General features: G+C 34.8%; 1 protein-coding gene across 4 annotated transcripts in view; it reads left to right on the top strand.

Moving 5' to 3' along the window:
* LOC127854485 (putative phosphoenolpyruvate synthase) overlaps window positions 1–20,206 on the top strand; it is a 67,819-nt gene that overhangs the window by 19,620 nt on the left and 27,993 nt on the right. For 2 of the 4 annotated variants that reach the window (XM_052389543.1, XM_052389542.1), the window contains exons 19-28: window positions 3,502–3,573; window positions 4,521–4,627; window positions 6,352–6,424; window positions 8,260–8,352; window positions 12,155–12,322; window positions 14,148–14,279; window positions 14,785–14,869; window positions 17,066–17,154; window positions 18,082–18,144; window positions 19,531–19,689. In XM_052389543.1, the coding sequence (XP_052245503.1) occupies window positions 3,502–3,573; window positions 4,521–4,627; window positions 6,352–6,424; window positions 8,260–8,352; window positions 12,155–12,322; window positions 14,148–14,279; window positions 14,785–14,869; window positions 17,066–17,154; window positions 18,082–18,144; window positions 19,531–19,689 (1,041 nt within the window). Of the gene's footprint in view, window positions 1–3,501; window positions 3,664–3,749; window positions 3,795–4,520; window positions 4,628–6,351; window positions 6,425–8,259; window positions 8,353–12,154; window positions 12,323–14,147; window positions 14,280–14,784; window positions 14,870–17,065; window positions 17,155–18,081; window positions 18,145–19,530; window positions 19,690–20,206 lie in introns of all 4 variants that reach the window. The other 2 variants (XM_052389540.1, XM_052389541.1) reach the window with 2 other exon arrangements.

Raw genomic sequence — 20,206 nt, 5'->3', positions numbered from 1 at the left:
TTGTTTTTATGTTTTCTGTTTGGATTTAAAAAACAAAAACAGATTTCATCAATATTCGAGTAATTCGTACAATGGTAATCAATTCAGGTGACATACCAGTGGTCAAACAATTGTTGGGATTATCATAGCCTTTCTAAGCAGTAACAAGTACTAAGTGCATAATATTACGCCAGTAACTGACATCTGCACCTACTAAAGTCAGAGTTAACATGAGATAATTTGCTGAAATGATTTTAAAAACCAATCCCAATGCAGTCTTTGTGGCCTGGTTATTATGTGCTGATACCAAAGAGTGAAATGTATTCATCTGTGCTAAGTATTTTAATTCCGGCATATAAATATAAAATTATGATCGGTTACATATACACAGTTATTAACCATTATTTTGAAATTTGTGAAACCAATAATCTCTCAAGAACCATATCCTTATCTGCTTTTATAAAAAGTGAGATTACATTCATATGATCTCTCTCTGGGATAAATGGGTTTAATGTATGTGCAGAAAGTGTTGTCCCAGAATAGCTTGGGTTTAATGTATGTGCAGAAAGTGTTGTCCCAGAATAGCTTGGGTTTAATGTATGTGCAGAAAGTGTTGTCCCAGAATAGCTTGGGTTTAATGTATGTGCAGAAAGTGTTGTCCCAGAATAGCTTGGGTTTAATGTATGTGCAGAAAGTGTTGTCCCAGAATAGCTTGGGTTTAATGTATGTGCAGAAAGTGTTGTCCCAGAATAGCTTGGGTTTAATGTATGTGCAGAAAGTTTTGTCCCAGAATAGCTTGGGTTTAATGTATGTGCAGAAAGTGTTGTCCCAGAATAGCTTGGGTTTAATGTATGTGCAGAAAGTGTTGTCCCAGAATAGCTTGGGTTTAATGTATGTGCAGAAAGTGTTGTCCCAGAATAGCTTGGGTTTAATGTATGTGCAGAAAGTGTTGTCCCATAATAGCTCGGGTTTAATGTATGTGCAGAAAGTGTTGTCCCAGAATAGCTTGGGTTTAATGTATGTGCAGAAAGTGTTGTCCCAGAATAGCTTGGGTTTAATGTATGTGCAGAAAGTGTTGTCCCAGAATAGCTTGGGTTTAATGTATGTGCAGAAAGTGTTGTCCCAGAAAAGCTTGGGTTTAATGTTTGTGCAGAAAGTGTTGTCCCAGAATAGCTTGGGTTTAATGTATGTGCAGAAAGTGTTGTCCCAGAATAGCTTTGGTTTAATGTACACTTTCGTCGGGACCGTTAAAAAAACTTCGGATTAACGATAATTCGAAATAAACATTTGACAGACGACTTCTTTGATTCTGTAATAATAAAACGTTGCGGAATTCGCATTGTTCGGTTACACGCTACTATTAATAATTGTTTTACTGAAAAACGTAAACTAGTCAGATTGCAATAGATTTCTACTTGTACCAAACGAAGGAATAAACGATTCTTGTTCTTTTTTTTAATGTTTTCTCTAAGTACAGAACATATTAAATATAATGAATATGCACTAATTATCAGAACATATAAAATATAACGTATAGCACAAATAATCAGACCATATAAAATATAATGAATAGCACAAATTGTCATACATGTAAATACAGATGAATACATTTTCGGAAATGAATTAACATTTTTTTGTAAATAAGACGCGATGTCTCTCTGAACACTGGCCTTAGCAGCACTAAACTGGACGCGTGTAACATATTTCTCCAATTTGTCAAGGACATTGAAGAACTCATTTCGCCCGTGTTTTGCTCGCAGAAGGTAGAGTTTATATAAGATGAATTTTATTGGACCACATTTACTGAGACCTAACTTGACACATTTATTTGTTACTAAAGAATTCAAAACTACATAAATAGTAATTATCGGCTTTTGACAACATTATAAAATGAACACGCTACGCGAAGAAGACAAAGGTGTAACCATCAGCTTTTGACGCGCCACGCCCAGATGACAAAGGTGTGAAATTATGCTCAGCGTTTTGCAGCTTTGACTTCGGATTAAAGATTGATGATTACGTGCAAATTATAGTGTTGGGACCGACAGAATCACTTCGTATTAACGATTTTTTTGGTTTAACGAAGTTCGGATTAACATGAAATTTTACATTAAACAAAGAAAAACCAAAATCGGAACCGGAAAAATACTTCGAAATAACGGTGACTTCGGATTATCGGTGTTCAAAATAACGGTGTTGAAGTGTATGTGCAGAAAGTGTTGTCCCAGAATAGCTTGGGTTTAATGTATGTGCAGAAAGTGTTGTCCCAGAATAGCTTGGGTTTAATGTATGTGCAGAAAGTGTTGTCCCAGAATAGCTTGGGTTTAATGTATGTGCAGAAAGTGTTGTCCCAGAATAGCTTGGGTTTAATGTATGTGCAGAAAGTGTTGTCCCAGAATAGCTTGGGTTTAATGTATGTGCAGAAAGTGTTGTCCCAGAATAGCTTGGGTTTAATGTATGTGCAGAAAGTGTTGTCCCAGAATAGCTTGGGTTTAATGTATGTGCAGAAAGTGTTGTCCCAGAATAGCTTGGGTTTAATGTATGTGCAGAAAAAGTTGTCCCAGAATAGCTTGGGTTTAATGTATGTGCAGAAAAAGTTGTCCCAGAATAGCTTGGGTTTAATGTATGTGCAGAAAGTGTTGTCCCAGAATAGCTTGGGTTTAATGTATGTGCAGAAAGTGTTGTCCCAGAATAGCTTGGGTTTAATGTATGTGCAGAAAGTGTTGTCCCAGAATAGCTTGGGTTTAATGTATGTGCAGAAAGTGTTGTCCCAGAATAGCTTGGGTTTAATGTATGTGCAGAAAGTGTTGTCCCAGAATAGCTTGGGTTTAATGTATGTGCAGAAAGTGTTGTCCCAGAATAGCTTGGGTTTAATGTATGTGCAGAAAGTGTTGTCCCAGAATAGCTTGGGTTTAATGTATGTGCAGAAAGTGTTGTCCCATAATAGCTTGGGTTTAATGTATGTGCAGAAAGTGTTGTCCCAGAATAGCTTGGGTTTAATGTATGTGCAGAAAGTGTTGTCCCAGAATAGCTTGGGTTTAATGTATGTGCAGAAAGTGTTGTCCCAGAATAGCTTGGGTTTAATGTATGTGCAGAAAGTGTTGTCCCAGAATAGCTTGGGTTTAATGTATGTGCAGAAAGTGTTGTCACAGAATAGCTTGTGCAGTCCCTGCTGGCTAATCAGGGATGAGACTTTCAGCTTTTATTATATTTTTTGTTTAAAGGAAGTATTTTCATAGCAATATTCCAGTTTAAGCGGAAAATGTCATCTCTGATTAGTCATGCAAACAGCACAGGCATTTCTGGGACTTCATATTGATAATCCAGTTCAAGCGAAAATATGTCATCTCTGATAAGCCATGTGAACTGCACAGGCAAATCTGGGACGGCACTTTATGCCCAATGTATTAAGCTAATTTTCCCAGAGCACCAGGCGTGCATATTTAAGTGTGAACATTGAATTAAATTCCAAAGTTATTCACATTCTTGCAGATACCTCGAATAATCATTTGTGTATTTCAGATAGAGGACTACTTTGGCAGCCCCCGTGACATTGAGTGGGCTATGGCTGGAGAGAATATCTACCTCTTACAGGTATGTGAGTGGGCCATGGCTGGAGAGAATATCTACCTCTTACAGGTATGTGAGTGGGCCATGGCTGGAGAGAATATCTACCTCTTACAGGTATGCGAGTGGGCCATGGCTGGAGAGAATATCTACCTCTTACAGGTATGTGGGCCATGGCTGGAGAGAATATCTACCTCTTACAGGTATGTGAGTGGGCCATGGCTGGAGAGAATATCTACCTCTTACAGGTATGTGAGTGGGCCATGGCTGGAGAGAATATCTACCTCTTACAGGTATGTGAGTGGGCCATGGCTGGAGAGAATATCTACCTCATACAGGTAGGTTACCACAACTTAACTAATTTGAAATCGAGGAATCCCGATGGGTCAATTATTTGGATATCTTTTTCCCCAGCAGCAAAATTTATGTCACCAAAGCAAGAGAACAATAAAATATTCTAATGTAAAAATACCTGTTCCACATTAACTGTCTTTACTACTGGTAAACCAGATTACCTAGGAAGTATATGAAGGTTCATGGATCTCTCGCAGTTTTTCCATCTCAAAGGAAGTTTTGATTGAAGGCAAGATGATCATTAAGTTAACCTTTAGTTTATAAACATACATCTTTATTTTTTTAGGAAATCTATTTTATCAAATCTAATAACCTTAACTGATGAATAAAATCCAATTATTGTAAACACTAACATAATATACCTTTTTTTTTAAACAGAAAACATGGCATTATAAGGTCAACCTGTTGTTTATTTTCATGAAGTTATTTATGTTTAATGTGTTTATGAGCCATTTTACAATTAAGAAAATGATTACATAAATGGAATATCAGGTAAATACCAATTAGGTTATTTACTCGATTTAAATAAGATGAACCACTTTAAGTTTTCAAAGTCTCCCAAACTAACCATATGGGTATTCAACACTCATGTAGTTGTCTCTATTGTCCTCCTCTCCCAGGCACGACCAGTCACGACAAGCGATCAGGAGACGGACGATGACATCATACACGAGTTTGACAGTCCTGTTATGACGCCGCATGACAGGGTTACCATTGGTAACATAGGGTCAGTGAAAAAATCCTCACTATTTTCTTTTTTTTAGCTCATCTATTTTTTGAACAAAAATTATGAGCTATTGTCATCACCTTGGCGTCGGAGTTGGCGTCGGCGTCCAGTTAGGTTTTGCGTTTAGGTCCACTTTTCTCAGAAAGTATCAATGCTATTGCATTCAAACTTGGTACACTTACTTTCTATCATGAGGGGACTGGGCAGGCAAAGTTAGATAACTCTGGCATGCATTTTGACAGAATTATGTGCCCTTTTTATACTTAGAAAATTGAAAATTTTGGTTAAGTTTTGTGTTTAGGTCCATTTTATTCCTTAAGTATCAAAGCTATTGCTTTCATACTTGCAACACTTACTAACTATCATAAGGGAACTGTGAAGGCAAAGTTATGTAACTCTGACTGGCATCTTGACAGAATTATGTGCCCTTTTTATACTTAGAAAATTGAAAATTTGGTTAAGTTTTGTGTTTAGGTCCACTTTTTTCCTACAGTATCAAAGCTATTGCTTTCATACTTGCAACAGTTATTAACTATCATAAGGGGACTGTGCAGGCAAAGTTATATAACTCTGACTGGCATTTGGACGGAATTATGGGCCCTTTATACTTAGAAAATTGAAAATTTGGTTAAGTTTTGTGTTTTGGTCCACTTTACCCCTTAAGTATCATAGATATTGCTTTCATACTTGGAACACTCGCAATCTATCATAAGGGTACAGTAAAAGGACAAGTTGCATAACTCTGGTTGTCATTTTTACGGAATTATGGCCCTTTTTTGACTTAGTAACTTTGAATATATGGTTAAATTTTGTGTTTCGATCCACTTTACTTCTAAAGTATCAAGGCTATTGCTTTCAAACTTCAAATACTTTCATGCTATCATGAGGTTACTGTACCTGGCAAGTTGAATTTTACCTTGACCTTTGAATGACCTTGACTCTCAAGGTCAAATTATTAAATTTTGCTAAAATTGCCATAACTTCTTTATTTATGATTAAATTTGATTAATACTTTGACAAAACTACTCTTACCTGACATACCACAATAGACTCCACCCAAACCATCCCCCGTGCCCTCCCCCCCTCCCCCCCCCCCCGAATCCCCCCCCCTAATTTATTTTTTTTGAAAACGGTTAAAAACACAAATATTTATTTTTATTATTTAATTTTGAAATACCGTCCAACCATCGCACCCAAGAATCCCCCCCACCCAACCCCCTCACCCCCGATTTTTTTTTTTTTTTGCATTTTTTTTTCGCATTTTTGGAAGATAATGTAATAAATGTTAACACCCCCACACTATACACTCCTCTTCACTCCACCCCTCCCTCGTTTGTGATTGAAATTGAGAGTCCCTTCACCTTTAAAAAGAAAATAGATGAGCGGTCTGCACCCGCAAGGCGTTGCTCTTGTTTAAAGTTTGTTGTCAAAAAGGTTTGAAGTAGTAAACGTTCTTTTTTAACATGAACTTATTTGACCTTTGTTCTTTAAAATACTTTTAGATCGATTTTCAACTGCCATAGCTTTGATATAAATATGTATTGCAGCTTGCAAGTGAATTGTGACTTTTTTCAGGTAATGCATATTTTTACAGGTAATGCATATATTCACAGGTGATGCATATATTCACAGGTAATGCATATTTTACAGGTAATGCATATATTCACAGGTAATGCATATATTCACAGGTAATGCATATATACTTAGGTAATGCATATTTTCAGGGAGATGATGCCAGGCTGTGTAACGCCCCTCACTGGATCAGTGTTTGGTAGAGCTGTTGACTATGCCACTTCTGTAAGAAAACACTATCTGTTATCACTTGGTCAGTGTTTGGTAGAGCTGTTGATTATGCCACTTCTGTAAGAATACACTATCTGTTATCACTTAGTCAGTGTTTGGTAGAGCTGTTGACTATGCCACTTCTGTAAGAAAACACTATCTGTTATCATGGTCAGTGTTTGGTAGAGCTTATGACTATGCCACTTCTGTAATAATACCCTGACTGTTACATAAAAGTTCATGCCTGTTTTGTAATATTGTTCTGTTCATTGTCTTTTATATCAAGATTCATGCAATATCTGTAAGAATGTGCATGTAAAATAAAAACATGCATCATCTGTAGGAATACACCTTCTGTTACATAAAAGTTTATGCCACATCTGTATTAATAGACTTTCATTTACATTAAAGTTCATGTCATATCTGTAAGGTTACACCTTTTTCATATAATTTCTTGAATTATCTGTATGAGTATGTTTTCTTTTGCATAAAGATCATGCCCTATCTATAAAAATACATTTTTTGTTACAGTAAAAATCATGACACAGTCTGAAACAATACACCTGTTCCATAAAAGTTCATTCCATACCTATGGCAAGCGATTCGACGCATAATCTCAAGAAACTATGTTTCTCATGAGAACCTAGGTTCTCAGAATGAGAACCTAGGTTCTCATGAGAACTATGGTTCCCAAATGAAATCTTGGGTTCTCATGAAAACCTAGGTTATCAGAGAGATTGACGCGAAAAGCTGTCGTGAACCTAGGTCCTTGTGAAAACCTTTAATATCAAACGACAACTTAAGTTCTCAGAATGAGAACCCAGGTTCTCATGAAAACCTTCTTTCTCATGAGAACCTAAGTTCAATTTGTCTATGAGAACCTAGGTTCTCATGAAAAACTTAGTTTCTCATGAGAACCTAGGTTCTCTAGCGTAAAGTAAGGTTTTCAAATGAGAAACTAGTTTCTTGGGATTATGCATCGAACCGCTTGCCATACATACCTGTTGGAATGCAACTGTTACATAAAAGTTCATGCCTAATATGTAAGAATACACCGTCTGTTACATAAAAATTCATGCATCATATGCAAGAATACACCATCTTGTTACATAAAACTTCTTGCCTCATATGTAAGAATACACTGTTTGTTCAATAAAAGTTCTGTGACATAAAACTTCATGCCACAACCGTAACATTATGCCATTTATTATACAGATTAAGATTTAAATAGAAAATAGTTAAACAAGATTGGGTATAGAATGGACATATCATTAATAGTCAAATTTGGGTAATATTTTTTAATGGAACATACCTGTATACAATATGTATCCATTTGTTGTAAAGTTATCCAAGTAGTGGGTTATGATGTAAAACCCCATTGGTTTTCCATTTGATAAATTCATGATATATCCATCCCTGCATTTTTTTATGTACCAAATATATTCTGTTAGTTGCAACATGTTTTATGTACAAGACTTATAGGGTCTAAAAATTTATGATTACATATGAACCCTTGCTCTTGGAAAAGGGGGCTCAATGCATGTGTGTAAAGTGTTGTCCCAGTTTAACCTGTGCAGTCTACACAGGCTAATCAGGGACAAGATTTTCTAGCTCAACTAGATTTAATCAAAGAACAGTTTTATTAGCACAAAAAATACTATACTTTCCCTGATTAGCCTGTGGGACAACACTATACACATTCATAAAGCCCCATTTTCCCATAGTGAGACTCATATCTATTTATAAACGTTTTTTGTCTTCTTCGGAAGTGACTGCTTTAGAAGAATGTTCCAATTACTTTATTCCGTTTTGCCTTTATTCCTTCCAAAGCAAGTGTTTGTTCATTTCAGGTGGTGGGTGCAGATTTTGGAGGGGGCAATGTGTCCAGGTTTGCCTCTAAATCTACCATCTGCAATTCTGGTAGACTGTTCATAAACTTGACGGTGAGGGACTGATTGATTGGGGGACATATTTGGGCATAGTGGGACAAGGGACTGTCCAGGCCAATCTTTAAAATAGAAACCGTGTTTTGTGTTGATAAAAAACATCTATTAAAAGATTTGCAATTGAGCTTTGCCTCGGAAAAATGGGGCGTAATGCATGTTCTTAAAATGGTGTCATAATTTAGGCTGCGCAGTTTTAACAGGCTTATCAGGGACTACCTTTTGCCTGATTCGGATTTGTGTTAACCTTTTGCCTGATTTTAATTTTTATTTAAGAAGACAATTGCTTTACACAAACAAGATATGTTTGTGAAAAACTATGTCCTCTCCCCATATATTTGAACTTTGACCTTGAAGGATGACCTTGACCTTTCACACCTCAAAATGTGCAGCTCCATGAGATACACATGCATGCCAAATATCAAGTTGCTATCTTCAATAATGCAAAAATTATGGCCAATGTTAAAGTTTGACGCAACTAAGCCAACAAACCAACAGACATGGCAATAACAATATGTCCCCCAGTATAGACTGGGGAACATACAAATAATCTAAAAATTTCATCCTGAGTAGCCTGTGTTGACTGCACAAGCTAATATGTGAAAACACTTTAAGCACAATTATACAGAACTGTATTCACATAGCAAAGCTCAATAAATTTACTGGTAATACTTTTTCCTTTACTCACTAACTGTAGACCTCAGATGAATTTCTGTTTTTGTCTTGGAAAAAAGAAGTGTCTAGAAATCCAGAAAATTGGGGGGAAATTTCCCCCTCACGGCAAAAATTAGGGGATTTTCAGAAATAGGGGGGGGGGGGAACTTTTCAAATGAAATTTATATACACTTAAGTTTTAATGTTAAATTATTTTACCTTAAACATTATTACCTACCATCAGGTCAGTGAAATACTATGGTAACTGCTGTTAAATATAACAACACTTTCCATAATATTGACTTTACTTAAAATTTAAAATATGTTTTCAAATGATATATCAGTACCATTTAAAATATGAAAAAGATAAACTTTTACTTATTTGAATATCTTTCATGATATCCAGGGCTCAGCGCTAAAAAGTTTTTATAGAATAGTCAATTCCCACATGCTTTCCATGTGGAAGACATGACATTGTACAAATGCAGTATTATTTTTGCAAGCCTTTTATTGCCCAATACATGATCACTGTTTATTTGAAGCTAAGACTTATTAACTTTGCATTTACATATAAATTCAAAAGTTTCTTTCAGATTACAAATTGAATTATGCTCATTTTAGAATTCAACTTAACATGTTTACAGTTGTGTGTAATGAATTCAGCGATAATTTTATTAAATGCTTAACGTGTTGAATTAATGTTTTCACAATAGTATGCATGAAATGCACTATTATCACAAGAATTACATCCAGTTGCCATCATCAGTCTTATAAGTTACTTGCAACAATCACCTTGTGGAGTTGTGTTACACAGTAGGACTGATTAGTGTGGAAGTTATAACAAAGCCAACAAACTGCCACAAAAACACACTGGCAATTAATGGCACATCAGGTATTGTATGCATGATTTTATTGCATATATTGACTTACTACAAGTGCTATCACTCATTGAAAGTCTGCGCTGTTTTTATCAGTTTCATTACAATGATACAACCCCTTTAGCGGGACTTTAGTTGGGAAAGAGCTATATATAATTAACAGACGATCATACATCCGCTCTAAATATTTTCGGCAAAGTCAAAAGCGCTCTTATGTTAAGAAATACAAATTTCAGCTGCTCAATGGCAAAACTTTGTCTTCTAGTAGGCAAATTTACTCATGCTGAAAATGTGTGCAATCTTTGTAAAAACAGTGCAAATGGCGCACTCTCACCCTATGGAATACACACTGGACAAAATTATAGTTTATTTTAATACTAATTTATCATCCCATAAGTTGTTTACAAATGGTTAGTTATATATAACATATTTGTTGATTTCCGTTTTTGATTGTATTTATTTCATGACAGGCAATTCACAACATATTTTCACTTTGGGCAGAGTGCAAAAAGCAAGTTTTACAATATTAGACTTATCATCAGTGACAATATTAGACCTATCATCAGTGACAATATTAGACCTATCATCAGTGACAATATTAGACTTATCATCAGTGACAATATTAGACTTATCATCAGTGACAATATTAGACTTATCATCAGTGACAATATTAGACTTATCATCAGTGACAATATTAGACTTATCATCAGTGACAATATTAGACTTATCATCAGTGACAATATTAGACTTATCATCAGTGACAATATTAGACTTATCATCAGTGACAATGTTAGACTTATCATCAGTGACAATATTAGACTTATCATCAGTGACAATATTAGACTTATCATCAGTGACAATATTAGACTTATCATCAGTGACAATATTAGACTTATCATCAGTGACAATATAAGACTTATCATCAGTGACAATATTAGACTTATCATCAGTGACAATATTAGACTTATCATCAGTGACAATGTTAGACTTCTCATCAGTGACAATATTAGACTTATCATCAGTGACAATATTAGACTTATCATCAGTGACAATATTAGACTTATCATCAGTGACAATATTACACTTATCATCAGTGACAATATTAGACTTATCATCAGTGACAATATTAGACTTATCATCAGTGACAATATTAGACTTATCATCAGTGACAATATTAGACTTATCATCAGTGACAATATTAGACTTATCATCAGTGACAATATTAGACTTATCATAAGTGACAATATTAGAATTATCATCAGTGACAATATTAGACTTATCATCAGTGACAATATTAGACTTATCATCAGTGACAATATTAGACTTATCATCAGTGACAATATTAGACTTATCATCAGTGACAATATTAGACTTATCATCAGTGACAATATTAGACTTATCATCAGTGACAATACTAGACTTATCATCAGTGACAATATTAGACTTATCATCAGTGACAATATAAGACTTATCATCAGTGACAATACTAGACTTATCATCAGTGACAATATTAGACTTATCATCAGTGACAATATAAGACTTATCATCAGTGACAATATTAGACTTATCATCAGTGACAATATTAGACTTATCATCAGTGACAATATTAGACTTATCATCAGTGACAATATTAGACTTATCATCAGTGACAATATTAGACTTATCATCAGTGACAATATTAGACTTATCATCAGTGACAATATTAGACTTATCATCAGTGACAATATTAGACTTATCATCAGTGACAATATTAGACTTATCATCAGTGACAATATTAGACTTATCATCAGTGACAATATTAGACTTATCATCAGTGACAATATTAGACTTATCATCAGTGACAATATTAGACTTATCATCAGTGACAATATTAGACTTATCATCAGTGACAATATTAGACTTATCATCAGTGACAATATCATGTCTGATACTAAGAGACTTGTTATGAGCATGCATTATGCAAACAAAAACTTTCCGAAGAAAATATGAGCCATGTTCTGTGAAAACTGGGCTGAATCCTTGTGCGTAAAATGTTGTCCCAGATCAGCCTGTGAAGTCCACACAGGCTAATCAGGGACTACACTTTCCGTTTTATAGGGTATTGTTCGTTTCAAGTAAGTCTCATCTAAGTGTTAAATAAATAAAGTTTATTCAGAGAATGTCAACCCTGATAAGCCTATGCAGACTGCACAGGCTAATCTGGTGTGACACTTAATACACATGCATTAAGCCCAGTTTTCCCACAATGATTTTCATCTGTACCCTTGTAGCATGTGGCCCAGAACTACCAGAAGTCCTTGCTGTATCAGAAGGAGGCATTGGAGTTGAACCTGGTTGGGGCAGTGCTTGCAGACCACACCCAGGACATGATTGACAGCTCATGTCAGCATCGTGCCAGCTTCCTGACCAAGCTCTACAATGTGGCACGCTTCTTCATCGTAAGTTTACATTAAGCCTCGGTCTGAGAAAAAGGGTTTTAATGCACATGCTTGTGCAGCCGACTCAGGCTAATAAGGGACGACACTTTCAGCCTGAACTGCATTTTCATTGAAAAGAGACTTCCTATGAAAGAAAAATACCATTAAAGCCAAAAGTTTCTTCCATGATTCAAACTTTTATACAGTACAGGCTAATCTGGGATGACACTTTAGTCACTTGCATCAAACCACTTTTTTCCCATAGCAAGGTACATTTGTGTTTTTAGTCCCCTACTGGTGAAACCAGAGACGGACTTATGCAATATAGAGATTAATCATTTCAATTTGTTTCTACGTCAAGATTTGTGGTTGCTATGGCAACAAGTAGACTTGAAATATTGCTGAAAATGGTGGATCCTGCGATAACTGTAAAAGTTCTTCATATTTTTTCATGAAACTTGAACATAGATAGATGGCAGGAGATAATGCATGTTATTTCATTTTGTTCCTACGTCAAGAATTATGGCAACAAATAATAAATATTTAATTAATTAATTAATAAATAAAAAAATTAAAACAAAAACAACAAAAAACAACTACATTCTTTCAATTAAATTTAACAAAGGCAATCTCTCTAAAATAGCTACCGGTAGGGGACTTTTATTGCTTGGCAATAGTCTTGTTTTATTATATTTTTTAACTTCCTTCTCGCACAAATATTTTTTCACAATCTAATATTTCATACACGCATATAATATACAGAGTAGTAAATGTACATGTTCTTCAACGGTGTATCTAAATAGAGCTGTAAACATGCATTCATACAATACATATACAAGTAGTTTTACGTTTCAAGAATTTATCACATGCCATACCCTGTTTCCCATGTAATATAATATTTTTATCTTACACATGTGTAAAATACTTTTTAAGCCTTTTCATTGGCTTAGTTTTTGTTCGATTGACTAATTGCATTTTGTTATTTTGCTGAAATGACCTTGGCTTGCAACATCAAATGATGTTACGAAATGTTAACAATATTCGAGATTTATCATTATGTTTACGTAAATATTTATTTAGTTTGCTCATTTAAAAGCATGTGATAATAAAGATCTGCCACTCGTTGTCATTTCATACCATATTTTATTAAACTCGTCCAGGAAGTTTGTTAGTAAGCTAGCCAAAGGCTCGCTTACTAACAAAATTCCTGAACTCGTTTAATAAAATATGGTATGATATGACAACTTGTGCCAGATCCTATATATGTTAAATGAGTTAAACATTTTGACTATAGGTACCAGTCTCTCAATTCTTCATCTGTTTGCAAGGTTCACTTTATTTTAAGGGTCTATCTTATACAAATTAAACAAAGAAAGAAGATATTGCAATAGTAATTAGGTAGGGTCTTAAAATTACATTGAGTGTATCACTTGGAAAACTCACTTCAGGCAATGTTGTCCAACAGGAATAAATCTTAAGAAATAAAAGAGTGAAAGATGTTTTGAGAATTACATTTATGTTTTACATGTCTTTGTGTTGAGATAGCATTTTGATGTACACATTTACATTTTGTGTTTTCAGTGTCTTATATTTGTTCATGCCAACAACTTCACTCTAGGTGGAGAGAAACTGAGGGTATGCCAAGTGGGCTTCCAATATTGTCCAATATGAATGGTTATGAAGACAAAATACATGAATCTGTCTAGAACCCTTTATATCATTAAAGTATTCTACTTTTTCAGGCCCCTAATCAGAAATGTGCATTTTCTAATTAAAAGCCTCAATATGGTATAGGATTTCAGAATGTAAACAGCCATGATTGTACATTTAATTATTACCTGTTCAGGTCAACAATCGTAAGGTGAAGGTCGCTGATGGTTGGCAGGAGAGACTGAAGACATACCAGGTGGGCAGAGATTGTGAGAGGTCAGCTGACCTGTATGATGCCATCTGTAGGCAGCTGCCTGACTATTACCAGGTAACATTTCCATTCCACCCAAAGCCCTGCACACAAACAAGTAGGTAGGTTTTGAAAAACAGCTTATCCCTGATGGCTCTAAGTTGCATGAACCATGAAAGAAATTTCTTGACAATGAACAATCAAGCAAAACTGTTTTAGGAAATGTGTTTATATGGGCAGGTACAGACAGCTTTCCATCGTCTCATTGAATATTTCTTGGCCAAACAAACAACTAGACATTTAAAAACAGTAGCCATAGAGTTGGCAATCCAATCAAGTGAACTACAACTTTGATAAATTATAATTAAAAGCCAAACAGACAAAATTATAATTATAAATTCTAGTAGAAAGCACATTAAAAGCGAGTGAGTTTGAGTTAAGAGTGGTGCACACGATTTGACATACATTACAATATAAACATATATACAGCATGACCTAAAATCTCTCAAAACAATTCTAAACTGTTTAACTATTTTTAACACCTACGTTGATAAGCATGTGTATATATCCGTGTTGTTGTCAGGTGTGGGAGACGAGTGTGCACAAGAGTTCCAAGAGTGGTAGCTATGGAGGCGTTGTCATGGGGATCATTGCTGGAGGGAAAAACGGTCAGTCTTGTGGAGTTGTATAGTTGTGACCATTAAAACCTTTCAGAAGCAGAATTAATATTGCATTATGCAACCAACTTAAAACCAGAAGAGCCTGTGAGTAATTTGAAGTCTGTTTAGGTTTTATTCATTTTGCTGCTTATTTGTACCTAAGGGTTGTAGTGATGGGTTTAAAACTAGAATCTAGAAAAAAAGATCCTGAATTTAATTTTATTTGCTAAGTTACATCAAACAACACAAAGTGCATAACTGAGTGGTAAAGGGTTTATTCTTGCCCGACCTCACACCTGCATCAACAATAGCAAACCACGGCATTTTTTTGTATTTTTAAAAATGAAAACATAAAAAACTTCCAGTATAATGGCATTAATTTCCATGACATCTTTTGATGTTCATCAGGTTTTCAGCAAATTTGTAGTTTGTCAGCAAATTGTTAAAATGGTAGAATGCCACCTAAGAGTTGAAAACAGACATTACCTGGCATGGCTTTGTTAAGTTATCTAAACCGCTAAGAAACTTCCTTTATAATAAAACTACAGTCTACTCTCGTTATCTTGACATCACATATCTTGATTTTCTCGATATGTCGAGGTAAGCTCAACGTCCCAACTTTTTTCCTTCTTTATCTATATTAATAAACATTGTTTATCTCAATTTTCGTTATCTCGAATAATTCAATATCTCGATATACTAATTTGTCCCTATTTTACATGTACTTACTGTGGTTTATCTCCAAGTGTGAATCACTGTCCCAGTCCTGATTTTACATGTATTTACTGTGGTTTATCTCCAAGTGTGAATCACTGTCCCAGTCCTGATTTTACATGTATTTACTGTGGTTTATCTCCAAGTGTGAATCACTGTCCCAGTGTCAGCAAAGGTGAGAAAATTTTTCTTTGATACTTCACCTTCCCACTTCGCCCAGCTGCTCCCGATGCTGTGTGGTAGATAATTGATCCGTTAATTGCATCAATGATCACACATGTCTAATGTCGTTAGCCATTAACCTTGAGTAAGGCCTGTCACTTTAACTGCATAAGTGTAGCGCAGACAACATTGTTAAAGTTTCGTAGTGAATTTCCATTCAAGTATCAGGTTATCTCGCAACATTTCCTCTGAATCAAATAAAAGTCAAAAACGCTGTATCATTATCATCTTTCAGTTGGTTCAATATTGTAACAATTATTGTACTGTATCTGATCACAGGTGGAAGTAACGTACCCAGGATAGTATTTTTCATATATATATTTTTTAGGAGCCCAATATATTCAAATAAATATATAAAATCATGTTTAATAAGAAAAAAATTGACAAAGAGCCATGAAAAAAAATCCCCACCCTCTGATATTGAAATCATATGATTCCAATATCAGAGGGTGGGGATTTTTTTTTCATGGCTCTTTGTCAATTTTTTTCTCATTAAACATGATTTTATATATTTATTTGAATATATTGGGCTCCTAAAAAATAAATGAAAAAAAATACTATCCAGGGTACGTTACTTCCACCTGTGTATCTGATTGCACACAAAGTGCCATGTAAAGTTCATATTCTTTTACAGCGACCAATGAACAGCGTCATCTATATTTAGATTTCATGCAACATGTATAAGTCATTTTCTGGAAATCGGGAGAAAGTAAAAGCTATTCTTCGAAAATAAACCAGCGTGTTTTTTTTAATTTAATGTGACATAATTATTTATATTTTGTGCTGTCTGTGTATGTTTGTTTGATTCTCAATTGTTTTTTAGCAAATCTTATGAAAATAAATATCGTAATGGTAAATGTTTAAAGCAAGTCCCGTTTTCGAGCATATACTAGAATTACTTTGATATGTTTACTGACATATACGATCATTGTTTTGACAGACGACACGTGCTTATCTAAATTTTGTGATTCGTAATACACAAGATACTGGTATTGGTATTTAAAAACAAGGTAAATTTTCGTCTCATTTTTTTCTTTGAAAACGCCTATTCGGATATCTCGAGCTCTCGATATCCCGACATTTTTTCTTGTTCCCCCAAACTGCAAGATAACGAGAGTAGACTGTTCCGATAAAAGCCAGGGTTGTTCCTGATTAGTGTGTGGGGAAAGCACAGGCTAATCTGGGATGACACTTCACGCACACGTATTTAGCCCTGTTTTCCCAGAACGAGAGTCAATTACTTTCTAACCTAATTGTGTGCTGTTTCAGACTGGAGCACCGAGAACTGCAGTGATCTAGCCCTGCTGCTGTCCCAGTGTCACAACGTCTACAGTGCTGATGTGCCCCTTGCATTGAAGGTAGCTTACGCCTTTCATAGGAGTCTTGCTATGGGAAAACTGAGGTTAATGCATGTGTGTGAAGTGTCGTCCCAGATTAGCCTGTACAGTCTTCACAGGCTATCCAGGGATGACACTTTTATCATGAACTGTATTTTTCATTTTGAAGAGACTTACTTTTACAGGAATAAATCCATAAAAGTGACAAGTGTCAACCCAGAAAAGCCTGTGCAGCTCACACTCTGTGATGACACTTAACGCACTTGCTTTAAGCCCCGTTTACCCAGAGCAAAACGCATGGTTTTTGTTTTAGCACGACTATGATTTCTATAGACAAAGAACAACAAACCATCGGCACAGCTTTATATTGCAAAACTAGTTTCAGAAATTCCCAGAGAGTATTTTTAAAAGTGCATGTGCTTTAAAACAGGTTGATCCTACACAATTTTAACAAACAAATAATTATTGCGTTATGCAGTACAATTAAACCAGATTAATGGTACAATTTTTATAATTATATTAACACATAATCAAGCTGTTTGTTAATGTTTCATTGAATTTAATTTCATAGCATAATATTTTCACTGCATTAATAATAAATATGACTCACATGCATTATTCACTGAATGTTTATGAGTGAAGTTGACATCATTTTGAATGGTTTAAAGCGTTCCCAGCATGGAAAGGCAAATGTGTTTATTTTTCTAGGGGAAACTGATAACATAAGGGGTTTTGGGTGTTCTTACATGGTCACAAATCATCAAACAATCTGATATATGCGAGTGTGTGGGGCATTTTAATCAAGAGAACCAATGCAAGATCAGGTGAATGTAAGTGAATGAGAATCTCACACATTTTCCAGTTGTAATTTTATTTTGAATGAATAAAATAATATTTTTAAAAAGTCAAATATATATATATTTTTATTTTTTATTTTTTGGTCTTCAGGATATTGCAAAATGCATTGTGGAGAAACAGTTGTCTGAAGAATTCATGAACAAAACAGACAAGGTTTGTGTGATTTCTTATTATGTTAGGAAAATACTTCAATTGATACAGTAGACAGGTTAATAAAAGTTTAAGGTGTTTAACATTACTTTTCAGCTGCCAAAGTGTGTCTTTGAGAATTGTTGCATGCATAATGATTCTTATGGCAGTTGGGTACTGTGAAGTGATTGATTGTTTGACAGAATTTGTAAAGAAAAAGTTCATATGGTTTGAATTATAAAAAATTCAGCATATGAAGTTGTATATAGTAATTAAGTATAACATTCTGTAAGTATTTATGTTGTTTTCAATAGTGATGCATACACTTATTTAAAAAGATAACACAAATGTCAAAGCTATTTCTTAATTATTCAAAAAGAAACCTTTTAGACCAAAATATGTAATTTAATTAAGCATTTTCCAAAATTCATATTTCACTTTGATATGATTTGATTAACAGCCTTCTAATAAGTGTTTCCTACAGTCGAGACCCAATAGCTCAAACTTGCCGGGACAGAAAAACAAAAGTTTGAGCCATCCGGAATTCATGCCAACTGATTTCTAATATACTTATGTTTACTAACATAAATCTCCAAAAGATTTACATCTCCAGTTGAAGAGTATTCATACTGCCTAAACTCTGTATTACTTACTGTTATTGAATTAATCAAAACCAAATACATACTTGAAAATAATATCAATCAATATTTTTAAACAGGTACACATACAATATAAAAATATGAATGTATGTTATATAAGCATGTTTTAACATAGCACATTTACGGGTACATGTAAGAAACAGCACTAAAAAGCAAACCTGTATAAGCACTATACAGTTTTATACACATCGCTGAAATATTAAACAGCACTACATGTATTTATTATTAGTTTTTTTATGGAATGACATAATGTAAATCTGTGTTTTGTTCATAAGTTTTTGTATACACACAAAGTTTTCTATTAAGTTGACATCATACATGTGATGCTGCAGGTCCAGCCATTATAATACTGCATTTACAAAAAACACAAATTTTATACAAAATTTAGTATTTTATATAATCAATTGACAATTGAGTCAATAAAATGTGTGCAATTATGGCATGCATTTAATCAAGCTCTCCCAATCGACAAACAGCTTTATGCAACCCGCAGTGAGTTCGATCCAAAAGAACAGTGAGAGCCATCCGATAATTCAACCCTCGCAAATTCAGGCTAATTGGACAGAAATTTCTATGAATATATAGCAATTAAAAATGGTTGCTTCGAGGAGAGTTCAAGCCAACTTGAATTTCGAGCCAAGCCAGTTTTAGCTATCAGACTTCAACTGTAGTATGCAAACTTTAACGTAAAATCTAACTTGATGGTATATGAACAGTTTCACTTCACTGGTATGTAACCTGTTACCTATAGGATAGTGTAGCATGGATGGGCAGCCCACAATGCCCTGCTTTACTGAGTGAGAAGTACCGCAGCTTCCTGTGTCGCCATGGTCACCGCTGTGTGAGGGAGGCGGAGTTTGTGGAGAAATCGTGGAGGGCGGAGCCTGAGAAACTCATAAGGGTCATCAAGGTAAGATGGAGTTTGATTTTATGAGCCTTGTAATGTGTGCAGATTGCACAGGCTAATCAGGGACAACACTTTCTTCTTAAACTGGATATTCCTTTAGAAGTGCCCTCCTTAAAACTAAAAATTCTATTAAAGCGAAAAGTTTTGTCCCTTATTAGCCTGTGCAGACTGCTCAGGGACAACACTTTGCACACGTGAAGCCTAGAACGAGTCTCATATGCAGCAGTATTGTTCTTTGGTATTCTATATATAACACAATTTATCCTCAGGCTATATAGGCTGAAATATGTAAATTACATTTATATAAATGTACCTAAAAGGTTTTCACCGCATAGAACAGCTTGTGAAATTATTTGCAAACCTACAAATATTTGCATTTTAGTCATTATGATTTTTATCATATCATCATCAAAAAAATATTTAAGTAATCAACAAATATATATTTTATGCGTTGTATGTCTCAATATGCTACCCGCTTGTATAACAGTTAAAGTCTAATAGTTGGTAGCCTTATATGCCT

Source organism: Dreissena polymorpha, chromosome 13 (assembly GCF_020536995.1).
Source record: "Dreissena polymorpha isolate Duluth1 chromosome 13, UMN_Dpol_1.0, whole genome shotgun sequence".
In the NCBI taxonomy this organism is placed as follows: Eukaryota; Metazoa; Mollusca; class Bivalvia; order Myida; family Dreissenidae; genus Dreissena; species Dreissena polymorpha.
Note: the sequence above shows the minus strand (reverse complement) of the source record. Positions and strands in the feature narration are given on the sequence as shown.